General features: G+C 63.9%; 1 protein-coding gene across 8 annotated transcripts in view; it reads right to left on the bottom strand.

Moving 5' to 3' along the window:
• Positions 1-16,716, bottom strand: part of KDM4B (lysine demethylase 4B) — a 115,660-nt gene that overhangs the window by 48,731 nt on the left and 50,213 nt on the right. For all 8 annotated transcript variants that reach the window (XM_044752007.2, XM_070491769.1, XM_070491770.1 and 5 more), the window contains one exon: positions 383-432. In XM_044752007.2, coding sequence (XP_044607942.2) covers positions 383-432 — 50 coding nt within the window. The remainder of the gene's footprint in view (positions 1-382; positions 433-16,716) is intronic.

Raw genomic sequence — 16,716 nt, 5'->3', positions numbered from 1 at the left:
GCCGGACCCCGGCAGGGACCTGCTAACTGGACTTCTGAGCGTCCAGACTAAAGGAGGCTTTAGGGCTCAGAAAAGCACGCGACACAGAGCCAGGCCCCGGGAGGCGGAGCAAACACGGCTGCCCTCCTGGGTCACGTCCAAGAACCTGCGCCGGGAAACTGCAAACCCAGTGCGTTTAGCAGCGGCATCGTTGAAGGGACAAGCCCCGGATGGAGCGGGGGACCGCGATCTGGCCGCGGAGTGAAGGCGGTGACATCTTCCTGCACATCGCTGCTCCCAGAGATCAAAACCCAAACAGAGCGGAACCCGGAGGATGAGGCCGCCCCCGCCCACCCTACCCAGGCCCCGGGCTCCGGTCCCGCCCGCGGGCGCAGACACCTACCAATGGCCAGCCGCTCCAGGCGCTTGCCGTGCTCCGGCGGGATGGCGTACCTACAAGAGAAGGAGGCACATGAGAGGCGAGATGGAGCGGGCCCCGCACCTCCGCGGGTCCCCGGGGTCGGGCCGTACACAGAGCAGCACAGAACTGCCGCCGTGGTCAGCACAGCGAGGGGGCCGGTGGGAGGAGTCCCACCCGGAAGGGAGGAGGGGAGGTCCGGACTCGGCAGGTCGTGACCCCTGCGGAACGCCAGGAACAGACACTCCTGGTTACGCAGCAGTAAACCTTGATGAGCCTTTAAAACCAAAAAATACAATAAAAAGCGCTGGATTGGACGTGTGGTGGGGGGGTGCCCCCAGATTTGAGAACAGGAAGGACCCCAGCTTCCTGCCTCCCAGCCCCAGGAGCCGACAAGGAGAGAAGCTTCAGGAAGCAGAAAAATTTCATCTATCACCCACTTGGTACGTTTCAGTTTTACAGGTTTTACATTTGAAAGATTACGGAGGCTCCTCATAAATAAAAAAGATCTAAGGTGAAAGTCTGCAAACAGATGAAGTGCCAGCCGCCAATGCTGAGTGTGGAAGCTGGCGCGGCGGGCGCCTGGGACTCCTGCCCGGCGGGGATGGCCTGGCGGGGGGCCAGGACGCCCCAGCCTACCCAAGGGGACTCGGCAAAATGAGAACCTCGATCTCCAAGCAGAGGCGGGGCCTGAATGACACACAGCGCAGGGGGCGTCCATCTCAAGGAGGAGGGAACAGTGGCGGAACTCTTAGAGACACCCGAGTGCCATCTCGGAGGATCCTCAGGACAGGGGGCCTCAGCCAGGGCGGTCCTACCCCCGGGGACAGCAGGCGACGTCTGGGGACATCTGTGGCTGTCACACTGGGGGGGCTCCTGGCATCGGGTGGGTGGGGCCAGGGATGCTGCTCAAACCCCACAGCGCCCAGGACGCCCCCAGAGATGACCCGGCCGATGTCCCAGTGCCGAGGGGGAGGGACTCTGCTCCAGATAATGATGGGCATTTCTCGCACTCTAGAAGGAGTCAGATGTGAGGACGCAGCGTAGGCGGCCCCTCCTCCCACACGGCACGGGAAGCAGGACGCGGAACAACCTGGAACAGAAGCTGGGCCAGCCCCTGGCGCCAGGTGTCCGTCCAGGCAGAGGTTTATCACCAGCTTTTAATACAATTAAGGTGGGGGGGGTGGCCCGGCAGGAGATAAGGCGAACACCGTGTCGCCTCTAATCGAACAGGATAAAAACAATTAACTCCTGGGCACGCTCCGGGGCCTGGAGGCGGGGGCCAGAGCACCTTCGACTCTGCTGTCCTTGGAGAACTTGCCATCGTCTGGACAAAGACGAGGTCACTCTGACACGGCCTTTATCACTCACATAAAGAGGACAGAAGCTAAGCACCATCCAGAGCTCGTCTGTGGGATTAGTGCCCCCCAACTGGGGAAGGGAGCACCGTTCCTCCCGGGCAGACGCGGGGCCTGGAAGGCCCTGATTTACGGCTCCCAGGCTGTGATGATTAATGTAACACCCCAGCCGACAACGCTGCTTTCACTTAATTACCGCCTGTAATTGGGAGTTGTAAAGATAAGATTAATTGAATCTGGTGGATGTTAAAAGTTTAATACGTTGGAACGCGGCTCCTCTGTTATCGGAGAGCACAGACGGCGGGACGCGGGGCTGAGCGCTCGGAGCGCGGTCCCTGGAGAGATTAGGAAGGACTCCTGGCCGGAAGCCGACAGCCACCGGGATTTCTGGACTCCACGTCCTAGCGTGAGCTGCGCCCGCCCTGCCCGGAACAACGCGACAGCCTCGGGGTGCCGAGAAGCCCCAACGCCGACGACATGGACCCCAGCATACCCCTGGGACTCGGCTTCCCAGGGAAGGCGGGCAGAACCAGGACGCACAGGCTTAACGACAGGTGCTGGCGAGGTCCGGCCACCGAAGGAGGAAAGGAGGGCGCTAAAGGCCACGTGTGCACAGCTATTAAAGGGCCCCCAGTTCTGCTGGCCCCCCGTGGGTGGGGAAACTCAGGCCAGCGGGCCGCAGGCCCCACGGAGCCCCCTCCCGGCACCACGGCCTCGGGTGCCCAGGCAAGGCGGGGCTGGAGGCCAGGGGAGCTGATGGGAGCTGGCTTCCCAACGCCACAGGAGTAAAGCCCCCCAGCCCCATGGACCCCAGAGCAGAGCGCCTCAGGGTCTCCACCAGGCCCCTAGGAGCCCATGCATCCCTGGCTGTTGGGGTCAGCTGTGGAGAAAACGCAGACAAGAGAGAGAAGGAAGAGCAGCTGTGTGAGGGCGCCCGTCTGCCCGCCCCCTCAGGCGGGCACATCTCTGATAACCAGCGAGTGAGGTCCCGGCCGCAAGACAGACTCGGTTCCACGGTCACGACATGGGGGTCCCCGGAGCTCTGCCCCCATCCCAAGGTCAAACCTCAGCGAAAATCCACCTGCTCTGCCCCCTGTGACCCGGGCGGCCTCTCTCTGGACGTGGCGGCCCGGCCCCAGGCGGCAGAGGCTCCAGCCTGGCTTCCTTGGACAGACGGCCTCCCGGGCACGTGGCCCGGCCTGTTCTGGGTGCTCGTCTGCCTCGCGACTGGACTAGGGTGACGTCCCCAGGACAGGACGGCGGTGGCCCTGCCCTGGCCTGTCTCCGTCCCCCAGCTCGCCATCCCGCTCTCCCAGGGAGCGACCCTCTCCAGCGAGGCTGGTCCCGATGGCCACACACATCGGCTCCCACGCCGTCCTCTTGGTACAGTAGCCCCACTGCCCCCTGCATGGCTGGCCTCGTCAACACGCTCCTCCCCAGGGCCGGGCTGCGTCCGGCTGGCCCTCCTGGGCGGTCCACTCCCTCCAGGCCAGTGGCAGGGGCGTGGAGGGCCTGCAGCCCAGCGCACAAGACACAGCTCAAGAATCTGGAAACACCAGGGAACAGGGAACAGGTGGAGCAACTTCCAGAACCTGGGGAGCCGTGGGGGGCAGAACAGACCAGGGGCTTCAGAGGGCAGAGCCAGGAATGGGGGGCAGCGCGGGGCAGCCCCAGGGGATGCTGCAGGGGGACGGGCCGCCAGAGGAGCCGGCTGCAAACCAGCGGCCGAGGGCTGGCACGGAGGGCACCTCTGAGGGGACCGCAGAGACCCCTGACTCTGTGCCTCTCCAGACCGGAGTGGCCCCTCCTGAACTCTCCCCACAGCACCCCCCCTGCATCTTTATCTGCATACTTTAAAAGCCCCTCCCCACTTTCTGCTTTTGAGCATTTTACACAAAGTACTTCTGGACAACGCTAAACCAGAAAGTCACGGCACAGAGGCGGGCAGCCAGCCCAGGTGACCCCACAGAGGCTGCGGCAGACGCGACAGGCTCCATAACCGGGTTTAATGTCGCAGAATCGCCGAGGAGGCCGACAGGGACAAGCTCGGGCACCGTCTCCAGAAGCCCTTTCTGGAAAGGCTGCAGACCTCGGGGCCTCGGGGAGAACGTCACATGTCGCCAGATGAGTCTAATCCAGGGGGGAGGCAACGGGGGGGACAGGACGGGGAACGGGCCTCACGGGTGGGGACACGGACAAGGCCACGCTGGATAGGAAACAACTACAGTCCAGCGGCCTCACTGTCCACACGACCAGAGGGAACATGCTTCAGGCCGTGTGACGGGGCGGCCGGAACAAAGCCCCCACCACACTCCAGAGGACGTGGGCTCCGGGTCTGGCAGATGGGGCGGGCAGCCCAGGGCAGGGGGGAGGGGTGGGTCCCCAGCCCGCAATGCCCCTGGGCCGCTTCTTTCACACTTTGAGGGGTCAGCTGTAGTGAGCGCACCCCCTTCCCATAGAGGCAGAGCTGAACCTGCACACCTGCCTCTGGGCCACCGCCCCCGGGGCCGGGTCCAGAGCCCCAGCAGTCCGTCTGAGACCTCCAGCGAGGGACACGCGTGCAAGCTGCCTGCCAGGAACCCACTGGGAGAGCCAGAGGGCGGCCATCCTGCCAGGCCCCTGAGGCAGGCCTGAGTCCAGGCTGGTGGCAGAGCCCCCTTGGGGACACCGCGAGGCCCCGGACATCAGGAGGCTGCCGCCCACGCAGGTCACGACAGAGAACGTGGGACCGCCGAAGCCGCTCCGGGGCTGTGACGCCGGGTGGAGGCCACACGGAACTCGCCCTCTGCGGCAGGGCTGCTGGCCTCGGCCGGGGGACAGGCCGCTCCTATTTCACCAGAAGGCCCCCTGTCCGCGAGGGGGATGCTATTAATAGTGTCATTTTCTTGGTGTTTTGTTTATCCCCCTGGAATGGTTTGATGGATGCGAACAATTATCAGACTATAAAAGCCAGCAAATGTGCTATTTTCTATCGCTCTAAATCATCAAACAAATAAAGTGTGAAACAGCATTTTTGAATATAATTTTCCCCTCTAATGGTTTAGAATTATTATCAAGAACAATGAAAATAAATAAGCAAATGCCTCGTGAGTTAAAAATTAAATGAGTGTGTCAGGAAGAGGAACACAGACCATCTTGGAGAGCAGGGACCTGCCCAGGGGCCGTTAGTCATGACGATGACAGGCAACAGGCCTTGGGGCCTTGCGGGCACCCGGCCAGCCTCTCGGTGTAGACTTCAGCCGTCCCCGTCCCCTTGGCCCGAGGATTGGGCGCCTGGGGCCACCTCTCGGCGGATGACGTGATGCGCCTTTGTCCCTAAGTGCCCAGCCTGACCCTCCGCAGCCCCAGGGTCCTGTGTCACTGCTGTGGGATGGCCACGAGGCCTCAGAAAGGAGGCGGGGGGGGGGGGGCCGGCTGGAGCCAGTGCCCGCCCCCTCCTGGCCTCTGCCCTTCTCTCCCGGGCCGTGGACAGCAATGCCAGGGGAGCTGTGGTGTCTCAGACCAGCAAGAAAACCCACAGTCATGGGGCCAGTTCTCAGGCCAAGGAACGAGTGACTCTGGTGGAGGTAACCCCACCCAGCCCCGGGCCCCGGGGGCTCAACCAGCCGGCCGCCCCTCGTTTGCTTGCACCTGTGGCCACCCTGGCTGCTGGCCCCACTACTGGTGGTCTGAGCCCCCTGCGAGGAGGGCGGCATTTCCATGGTAACGAGGCCCCCCAGCACCCTCTCCCACCTGCTGTCAGGACACTGGGGCCGAGCCCTCAAACGGGGGCCCTCCACTCCCCAACTGCCCATCCCTGAGAGGCACCCTCTGCCCGGAGCCGTCTTGCTCAGAATTGGGGCTGCGATGCGATAACACTGACTTCATCTTTCCCCCTGAAAACTCTGCTGGGGGACAAAGGCACTTGGAACTTCCCCCACCGCCCAGCCTGATGGCTTCCGCCCGCGGGGGGCCCAGCAATGGTGAGCAGGCTGGCCCCGCCCCCGCTCTCTGCCGGGGATCGCGTGCCAAGCGCAGGGTCCAGCGGAGCCCTCTGGAAATGTCAGTCCAGCCGCATGGTGCGGGTGAGGAAGTTAATTTCACAGTGTCTGCACAAGGCCGGGCAGACGGCCCCTCGCCGTTTAACGCGCTATAATTACGGAGACGGGAACAGGGAGGCAGGGTCCGCCGAGCGCCAGGACCAGGTGTCGAGTCGGAGGCGCCCAGCAGGAGCAGCGGCCGCACAGCCCAGGAGGCCAGGCAGCCCCAACAGCAGCGGCCGCGCCAGGCCCCGTGGGCAGGGCGTGTGGACGAGCCAGGACCACCGCGATCCCCAAACACAAGCCCCACGCGGCACGCGGCCCTCGCCCTCTCCAGCCGCGTGTCACGGCGACGGTGCCAGCCACTGCCCCGTGGTCGGGACGGCCGAGCAGGATAGCCTGTCACAGAGCCAGCTTCCCGCAGCTGCCGCGCTGGCGAGGTGCTGTCTGAGCCGGTGAGAGGCGAGCAGGGCCAGGGTGGCAGGGCAGAGGGTCGGGGCCCAGTCACCGCGGTCACCTGAGCCGAGGACGCTGCGACAAGCATGTCCACTTCACCTGCCAAGACCCCCGAGCGCTGTGGTGACTCCACGTCGGGGTTCTGCGTGCGGCACGGAAGTCACACCTCGATAAAGCCGTCAGAGGGCCTGGCCCTGAGGACGCGGCTGCTGAGCTCAGCGGACAGACGCCCTCGGCCCTGCAGAGTCTCTGGGCTTCAACCAAGGCGTCCACTGGGTTAACATGAGCCCCATCAGAGGCACCAGAAACCCAAGACAGCAAGCTGCAGACGCCCCTCCGGAAAAGGCACCAGGCCCTGGCGGTTTTACTGAGGGTCCTTCACGCTGCAGTGCCAGGGCCCAGCTACACCCACAGTGGCCGAGCATGTGGGGGGACCAGAGGTCGCTGAACGTGCATATAATGAATGTGGAGTATTTGTCAATGAATGAATGACTAGGAAACCCTGTTACCGACACAGGACAAGGACACACAGGAAGATGACAGGTTGCTCTCAAACAGCTGCAAAAGTTTCAGATCAAATAGCAATTCAGGTGCAGAAGGGTATTCAGAGACAAACAAGGGCTTATCCCCAGGGTTGCAAAGACAGCCCGACAAATAAAACTCTATAGAAAATGCCAAACCACTCAGCGTAAAAATTCCTAGCCTCAGGGGCCAGCCCGGTGGCACAGTGGTCAAGTTCACGCTCTCCACTTCAGTGGCCCAGGGTTCGTGGGTTCGGATCCCAGGTGCAGACCTACACACGACTTGTCAAGCCATGCTGTGGCAGGCATCCCACATAAAATAGAGGAAGATGGGCACAGATGTCAGCTCAGGGCCAATCTTCCTCAAGCAAAAAAAAAAAAGCTTCCTAGCCTGTAGGACCAGGAGAGACCTTCCCATGGCTACACTTCATGGGGACGCAGGAGAGGCTTTCTGGAAAGTCCGGCACAAGGCAAGCTGCCCATTGTCACAGCCACTCACCAGATGCACTGAAGACAGCAGCCAGGGGACTAAGTCAAGAAAAAGATTCACGGGGAGTAATCAGAACAGAAGAGGCCGATTTTTTTCTTTTCAAACGACGTAACCTTCTCCTTGGGAAAACGAAGAGAACCAGACACTGAATGGCCCAGCAAGGGGACAGAACAGAAGACCCGTGTGGAGAGCCAGGCTCCTCTGCACCAGAGAGACCGGACAAGCCGCTCGGGAGCCCCGTCCTGTGTCAGGTCTAGAGGGAGGAAACCTCCCACGAACGAGGGCAGACGTACACCTGGGCGTGTTTGCCGCGGACGGAGTCACAGCCTCTGACCCCCGAGACTGACGCCTCCACCAGGAGCGGGGGGCCGCACACGCGCATCAGGAGCCCCCTCGCCTGCGACCAAGACGAGGCGGCGTGGCTGAGCCGTGATGGTGACAAGATGTCAGCTGAGACAGAAGGCAAGGGTGCGGGGTGACCGTGTCACACAGGAGCGATGGCCTCACCATCACGGCGGAAATGGGAAAGAATCGCTAAAAACAGACATGGCAGCCGGCAGGTAGCACAAGAACACGGTCCCCCTGTGTACATGCCAGTCTGGAGAAATACAAGATGCCAGAAAAGGCGCCCGGCAGACAGGCCTGCCCTTGACATACGACGGCCGGGGCAGACGGACAGCCTGGAACCACCGAAACCCCGGGGTCCCCACACCCACCGGGAGGGGAAAGCAGAGTGTCCCCAAGCTGGTCTTCCTGGAAGGACGAGGCGAGGGAGGAAAAGGAGGCAAGCCCTGCCCAGACTCTCAGGGAGGAAGGGACGGCATATCTGAGTCCCTGAGCAGGTCCAGCACCACAGGGGTCCAGCCCGAGGGCTCCACACACCTCACAGCCCCCGCTGCACAGAGGCTGCCCGCCCGACTCCTGTGGGGAAATCCCACCTTAGCCTCTGAGGGACCTGGTCCCACGGAGACGCAGCCTCGCTCATGTGTCCCCGCGCCGGGCCCTTTACTTGACAGACGTGAACACTTGCTGGGGAGATAGGATCAGCCGGGCGGTGGGGGCTGCTCCCAGGAAAGAACCTCATGGAGTCTCCATGGTTTTATCTCTAATGGATCGTTTGATGGGACCACAGGCGACAGAATTTGGTATCTCACACCAGCAGCGCCAATGACTTCAAATAATAACATTTTTATTGAAACGCACGCACAAGATTAGCAGAGTCCTGGGAGCATCTGCTCAGAGAAAATGGGAGGCTCAGAAGGGGACGGCCACCGGCGGAGACGCCAACGGAGCCGGCCTTCTGGGGAGACAGAGGGGTCACAGGGGAGGGGCCTGGTACTCCAGCCCAGAAGCTTCCTTAGTGGCTGGGCCGCCAGCAACAATGCTGCCGTCTCACGGCCGCGGGAGCCAGGGTGCGCCTCACGGCTCCAACTAAAGTGCCGCTTCCCACAAAGACCCAAACGAGGGCCATCTGCTCCCGCCAGACCAGGCCAGCGGGCCGCGCACCGGGCCACGCGGGGCAGATGGACAGGAGGGCACGGCACTCACATGGGCGGCCTGACCCCTCCCCGGGGCACATCCTCACAGCCAGAGGCGTCTCCTGGAGCCAGCCTGCCGGGGAGGAACTCCCGTGCTCTGGAACCTGCCTACCTCCGTGAGGCTTCCCTGCTCCCCCTGGGGGCCTGGCGCTCTCTGGATGGGGGGCCCGCAATGGAAGCCCCGTCCCAGTGGCTGGCGTCTGTCCCAGCGTGGCTCATGCAGGCGCAGAGCGGGCACCCCATCAGGGCCTGGGCTGACCCGTGTCCCTCAGCCTCGAATGACCTCATTAGTGCCCACACGGGGCAAAGCTCGCTGACCCCAGCCCTTCTCTAGCTGGACGCGTGGACTACACTTCCCAGCATCCCTTGCTGCAGGTGTGACCACATGGCCGGGCACTGGCCGATGAGACATGGGCAGAAGCCACGGGCACTACCTCTGGTGTGGCCCATCAGAGCTTTGGGACACGCCCTCCCACTCGCCCACGTGACCTGGAAGGCACGCGTCAGGGCGGGAGGGCCCCTGTGGCCAGGCCTCGTTCCTCCAGCACCTCCTCCGTCTCCCACGAGACCCCACTGGCTGCAACTATGGCTCAGCCCGGCGACACCCAGCAGCCATTCAAGGGGCTCCGGGAGAAGAGGGTCCTTGCTCTCCAGGCCTCCAAGTTCAGGACACCTCCGCCCACTGGGTCGTGCCCTGTCCCCAAGGCTGAAGACTACTGGCCACACGCTCCCAGGACCTGCCGCCCCCCGGCCCAGCACGCCTGAGCTCCATGGCCCTGACCCAGTGCCAGCCGGGCGGTGCCTCATCAGGGCTGAGGGCAAGACCCGAGGAGTCAGCCCAAGCACGGCCTGGCCCACAGGAAGCACCGCGGACGCGGCCTCGGCTGTCCCCACTTCTCGCCATGTCGTCACGGACGGTAACAGCTTCTCACCCAGGCGCAGATAACGCGATGACACATGGTAGCAGCAGCCCCAGAGTGGAAGCCACCTAAACACCCATCCACAGTGGAATGACACGCAGATGGAAGGACAGACAGATGACAGAGAATTCTGCAGTCACGAAGATGAACGCGCTGTGGCCACACACAACAGGGCTGAGCGCGAGGCGCACAGGACTCCCTCCTACGGAGCTTGAGTCTGGCCACACCAACCACATCACCCAGGGACACGGACGCACGAAGAAAGCGGCACCGAGCCACGCGTGCCACTGAAGCCAGGAGCATGGTCGTCAGCGCTGCGTGGGGGGGACACACAAAGGGCAGCTGCAGTCATTCGACAAATGCGACATGAAGCAGCGCAGAACGGGCTGCTCTGTGTGACGCGGCTCAGAGAACAAACCCCGCCCCGCGGGGGGAGGAAAGAAAGCGATCAGCAACGTCGACGGGGGCACGCCAGCACCTGCCATCTGTCCAGATCCTGTACCAGCCACGAGGCTGTTCCGTCATTATTTTCTTCATTTTCTGATGTTTGAAGTAGTTAAAAAAAAAAAAACACAAAGAGGACAGCACGGAGGGGGAGGAGGGACGTTACGGTGCAGACACCGACCACACATCTCAGCCAGGGGACCAAGACGACATCACAGGGGTCAGGCTCGGTGGTGGCAGGACCCTGGGATGATGGCATGAGGAGCGCCCTTCACTCCGGGGCCCTCCCGGAACGCACCGCCCCAGCCACCACGAGGAAACCCAGACAAACCCCGACTGAGGGGCTTTCTCCAGAGTCCTGCCCGGGCTCCTCCAGACCATCGAGGTCACCAGGACCAGGAAGGTCTGAGAAACCAGCCCTGCCCCGAGGAGCTCGGAGACGCGACATGCACACATCACGTGGGATCCTGGGGCAGAAAGGGGTGTCGCGGACACAGAGGGGATCTGCATAAAGGACGGCCATGTGGGTGAGACGCCGCGACATCGGCTCCTCCCCGGACAGACGCCCCAGCCCAGAGCAAGGTGCTGAGTGGGACCGGATGTGGGGCTCTGCAGGAACTCTCTGACGATCTGCTCAGTTTTCTATAAATCAAAAAGAGTTCTACAAAATGGCTTTTTTAAAAAAGAGAGAGAATATGCCACCAAAACAGTGCACAGACCAGCCTGTGACAAACCTCAAAGGAACAAGGATACGGGCTCACGGGGGACGGTTGGCGCCTGGCACCCCCGCTGTGGGCGCTGGCCCCCTGCTCTCCAAGACGCCAACTTCCAAACTCAGGCAGCTGTGGTGCAGCCCGGCAGACCCGGCTCCTGGAAGGCATCTCCTTCTGCAGAGGCAACCAGGCCCGTCCAACTCCCCAACAAGCAGCCCCCACGACCTGCTCCGGGGCAAGGGCACACTCGGCGGGGCTGCAGGGTGGCGCTCTGCAGGGGATGGACGCGCACCAGGGAGAGGCCGCCAGGCGACCCACCCGCCGCCTTACTCATCGTCTCTCAATAAACGGTCCGGCACCGCCCGCCCTCTCAGGAGGACTCGCCGCCCTGAGACGCTCTTCCTGTGGCCGCCCTTCTGTCACCGCAGCTCAGGACCTGGGCTAACAGAGCAGCCGGCTGGTCCCCAGCGTGTGAACAAGGGACCATCGAGCCGCCTTCCGTCATCCGGTGAGCCGTCCACCCGACATCCCCAAGCGCCCAGGGGGTCTCAGCCAGTGAGCGCGGGGAGGCGGGGCGCGTCCATCCCACGCGCACTTGTACGGGTGACAGGGCCCCAAGCTGGGGAGCTGAGTTATGACACCCGATCTGCGAGGCTGTCAGGCTCCCCCATCTCCACTCCAGGTCCATGGGCCGGGCCCTCCCTGCCATCACGGGGCCTCCGGATCGGCCAGAGCCAGGCACAGGGAGAGTGATCCTTTCCCAGAGGTACCATGCCTGAGTCAGGACGGACCTGGCGTGCACCACCCCAGCTCTCGGAGCCGTGAGGCTGCCCGCGGCCAGCGCAGACCCAACCAGGCCTCCTCCAGGCCGGGCACTGTCCACCACGGCCCTGGGCGGCTGCCTGGGGCTTCATCCCCCACCCGGACTTCCATCCACCCGCTGGGGACAACGGTGAGGCCCTCACAGGGCGGGCAGTGCAGTCCAGCAGCGCCACCTGCAGGCAGGCCTGGGGGGAGCGGGCTTAGGACGGCCGGGGAGGGGGGAGGAGGGAGGGGGGAGGAGGGAGGGGGCGGGAGGTGCCTGTCCCCGAGGCCCCCGGGCAGATGAATCGCTGCCCTCAGGGGTGTAGCTGGGAAGTGAGTCGCTGCCTCAGGGCCTGCTGGACGTCCCCAAGGACCAGGTGGCTGGGCAGCTGAGGGGCAAGGGAGCAGCCCAGCGGCCGCCCTCCCTACAAGAGCCTGGCTCGGCCTCCCTGGGCACCAGACCCATCCATCAAGGGCCCAGGGCACCCAGCCTGTCGCCCAAGCTATGCAGGTAACACGGGAGCCGGGCAGCATGTGCACACACAGTGGGCTCCCTCCTGTGCCCCACAGCAGGGAGCACGCCCTTGAACGCACCATGGGCACACACTCACGTCTGCACGCACCAGCACACACACACGTGTGCACACACACCCACTCATACACACATAACACTCGTGCACGCACACCTCTCCAGGGCACCGAGTGAGGCAGGCTGTGCCACCGGGCGTCACGTGTCCCAGCAGCACAGGCCAGGCTGCCCGACCCTCCCCTGCAACCTCTCCGTGAGGAAAACGCCAAGTGCTGGTGAACCCAAAGGGAAACCTCTCTGTGCCCCCCACTGCGCTCTGGCTTCCTGAGGGTGGGCGGGCTCCCTGGCCCTCCCACACGCGGCCCCCCTGCCGCCCCTGCACAAAAGGACCTGCTTGTCCCACCCAGGACCCTCCAGGAGCGAGTGGGGCTTGTGCTCCCTGTGGGAGCACAGCCAGCAGACCCTCACCCTGCGCCCCGCTCAGGGATGGGACACCCACAATGTGGGAGACCGGATCCCAGGAAACCAGAGCTGGAGGGCTGGGAAGCCGCAAAAAACCACCAGAGACAGAACTCGGGGGGCTGCCCCGCCACCCGAGCCACGTCCCTGAGCCGGGAACCCAAGGGATCTGGGAGGACAGGGTGGGGGGTGACCCTCACACATCCTGGCTCCTCCAGCTGGACACGCTGTGGCCTCAGCCGCGCCCTCGCCCTGGACGGGCCTCCTCTCCCCAGGTGTTTAGGATACAGAAAGAAAGAACAAGTGACTGAAGGCCACGCCTGCACCCGGGCCACGCGTTCCCTGCCCCCGAGAGGCCCCGGCAGCCCGAGGCAGCCTGGCACACAGGCACACAGGACAAGCCACCAGGTGCCTCCCCATGCGGGCAGCACCGCACGGCAGCAGGCAGGGGACGGGCCCCTCTCGAGGCCACCATGTGTGCCAGGAGCCCCCGCAGGGGATGCGCAGCACAACCCGGGGCCCCAGACGTAGCCCAGGGGGATGGCATGGACCAGGATAAGGGGCCCTCCCATCCAAACTCGCCTGTCCTGTGGACCCAGGGGAGCAGCTGCGAGGGCGTGCGGAAGGCGTCCATGTGGTGGCACCAGTGGAAACGGAGCATTTAGCACTACATCTGAGAACCCGCGAAACAACGCCAGGCGAGTGCATCACACGTTGGTTACACATCCTGATAACGAGCTGCCCACTGGCCCACGAGCTAACGAGGCCTAGGACCCACAGGGGCTGGAGCCAGGGGCCAATGGGCAAAGAGCAGCCCAGGACAGGCTGTGGGGACGTCTTCTCTGGATGAACTGCCACCACCCGCAGGCTCCAGGAGGGCGTTGCCCGGGGGAGGCGTCTGGCCTGGGACAGCAGGGTCGAGGGGACACGGCCCTCTGCATGCCAAGCCCCCAGGCTGCCCCACACGGGGAGCCGGCCCCTCCCCACACCCACATCCCCTCCCACCCACCCTCGTGCCCTCGCTGACCGACTGGGCCACGAGCAGGCCGGCCAGGGCGCAAGCCGTGAGGGCCAGGTCTCTCAAGCCCCATATCAAGAGAGATTTTGAAGCCCAAAAACGCTTCCGATGTGCTCAGCCTCACTGCCCGAGAGCCCCACGCAAGGCCAGCCTCTCCAAGCCAATTCCACGCTTTCGTCAGCACCAGGCTGCTCACGTCACTTTGACACACGAGTCACACTACCGAGGTGGCAGCAGACCAGACGGCTTCACGAGACGCTAGAAATCTCAGCCTGTTGACACTTAAAATAGAGCCACTGAAACACTCAGAGGTGGCTGCGATCAAGCCACTGCCGATGCAAGAGGAGCAGCGTGATCAGAGGCACGGCCACGGGAGCGCGATCTGCCGGGGGGGGGGGGGGGGGGGGGCGCCTCCTGCCCTGGTGCACCTCGCCCACACCCCCACACCCCCCAACCCCCCGCTGGCATCCCTGTGGCCCCAGGAGGGAGCACAGCCTAGAGGACCAGCTCCCACAGAGGCGGCGCCAGCTGCACACGACATCAGCCCCAGCGCACAAGCTGGAACCCAGGCCTCTGCCAGGGCCCTGCCCTCACGGGCGACACGCACACCAGCAGCAGACGCGGGAGTGTGGGCACCCGGTCGAGCATGGCTCTGGAGGACACACATGGGGCACCACGCCCACACCTGGGCCCCACCTGGTCCTGGGAGAGCGGCCGGGGCGCCCGGCATGACCACTGAGAAGCTGCTTCCCACAGCCGCACGCGGGCACACGAAGGCCCCCATGCGCAATCCCACTCCTCAGGACCAGAAACCAGGACCAAGGCCAAGGGGCCTTCCAGAACATTCTTCCAGTGCAAGCCCCACTAACTGCTTCCCTAGCGCTCTGGGGATCGGGCGGGGGTGGGGGCAGGGATGGCAGGTGGTCCCAGGGGCCATGGGCAGCACAGACGGCAGGGGCAGAGCGCTGGTCCTCAGGGGGCATCGGTCCTGCCGTGTCACCCAGGGCTTCTGCCCCTCATGTTCCCAGGGTCCCCTCTGGACGGCCTCGGGGACCTTCCGTGCGTGTCACCATCCTGGAAGCCAGTCCTGCACCTGCCAACGCTTCTCTGCGGGACGCCTCACTGGGCCCCCAACGTGGCTTCCTGAGGCCGCGTCCCGGGACCGTGACCGGTGCCTCCCCAGCCTCGCTACCTGCCCACGGGCCATGCCCTGCCCCAGGCCACCCGCCCTCAGACGGCCATGTCCGAAGGCCCGGCCCACCTGCGGCCAGCACCTGCCCAGACTTGGCAGAGGCCCCTTTCTTCCTTTGCCTTTTTTTCTTTTTTAAGGAAAACATGGGTTTTCTCCCCTAAAGATGGTTCTGGCTGGTGTCCCTGAGCAGAACCAGGCTGGAGCGGAGGAGAGGGGGTGGCCCCACCCTCCTGCTGCCTGTCCCAGGCTTGGGGACACACTGCCCTGGGCCCGAGTCTGCACAGGACAATGAGCCAGAGCCTCCACCGCGGGGAAGGGCGGCAGCGCCATCTAGTGGCTCCCGGGGGACATCCACCTGGAGACCCGGCAGCTGCTCGCCAGGCCACCGCCACACCCCGCAGGGCAGTGTCCTAGCCAGCGAGCCCACAGTGCACACACACTCACACACACAGACACGCTCACACTCACATGGACACACAGACACGCTCACACTCACACGGACACACAGACACGCTCACACTCACAGACACGCTCACGCTCACGCTCACACGGACACACATGGACACGCTCACGCTCACACGGACACACATGGACACGCTCACGCTCACACGGACACACAGACACGCTCACACTCACAGACACGCTCACGCTCACACGGACACACATGGACACGCTCACACTCACACGGACACACATGGACACGCTCACACTCACAGACACGCTCACGCTCACACGGACACACATGGACACGCTCACGCTCACACGGACACACAGACACGCTCACACTCACAGACACGCTCACGCTCACACGGACACACAGACACGCTCACACTCACAGACACGCTCACGCTCACACGGACACACAGACACGCTCACACTCACAGACACGCTCACGCTCACACGGACACACAGACACGCTCACACTCACAGACACGCTCACGCTCACACGGACACACAGACACGCTCACACTCACAGACACGCTCACGCTCACACGGACACACAGACACGCTCACACATATACACACACATATACACACACATTCACACACACGCTCACATATACACACACACACACACAGATACATCTACTCACTCACACATGCTCACGCTTCCACACACACACCCCCACACTCGCACATGGGCCCAGCCCGTGGTCTGCAGTGGCCGCAGGCTGGTCACCCGTGCTCAGCCCACCTGGCCCAGGAGCCCCTCCTCACAAGCCGTGTGGCCAGGCCCCGCTCCTGCCACGGCTGGGGACTGGGGCAGTGTGCAGCCCCTCTCCGCTGGGCCGGGACTGGGGCCTCCGTGGAGTCACAGCCTGGCCCTGCCATGCAGAGAGGACGGGAGGGGACCCCTGGGCAGCACGGGGACCACCTACGCTCAGGAGCACCCGTGTGGGCGTGAGACTCAGGCCTCTGTGGAACGGTCACCCCAGCCCCCCATCTCTCCAGCTCCGACCCGAAGATCAAGGCCTCCCAGCCCAGAGGTTTCCAAGAGCAAGGGCCTCACAGAGCCACAGAGACACAGAGACACGGACCACAACATGCAGGTCGTGGCATCATGAGAGCTCCCAGCAAACGCACAATAGTGCCACTCAGGCTGGGGCCACGGCGGGGAACAGTCCCAGGACACCCACCCTGGTCCCGGGAAGTGTGGACGTGTCACCTCCCGGGGCAGAGGGGATTTGGAAGATGGGTTAAGGCCCCTGAGACGGGGGTGACCCTGGATTCCCGGGGCCCAGGGTCATCCCAGGGTCCTGAGCAGAGGGAGGCGGGAGGGTCAGAGGCCGAGATGGAGACGCTGCGCTGCTGGCCGTGCGGACGGAGGAAGGGGCCCCGAGCCCAGGACGCGGCGCCT

Source organism: Equus asinus, chromosome 20 (genome assembly GCF_041296235.1).
Source record: "Equus asinus isolate D_3611 breed Donkey chromosome 20, EquAss-T2T_v2, whole genome shotgun sequence".
NCBI classification, from domain to species: Eukaryota; Metazoa; Chordata; class Mammalia; order Perissodactyla; family Equidae; genus Equus; species Equus asinus.
This window is presented reverse-complemented; position numbering and strand designations above follow the sequence as displayed.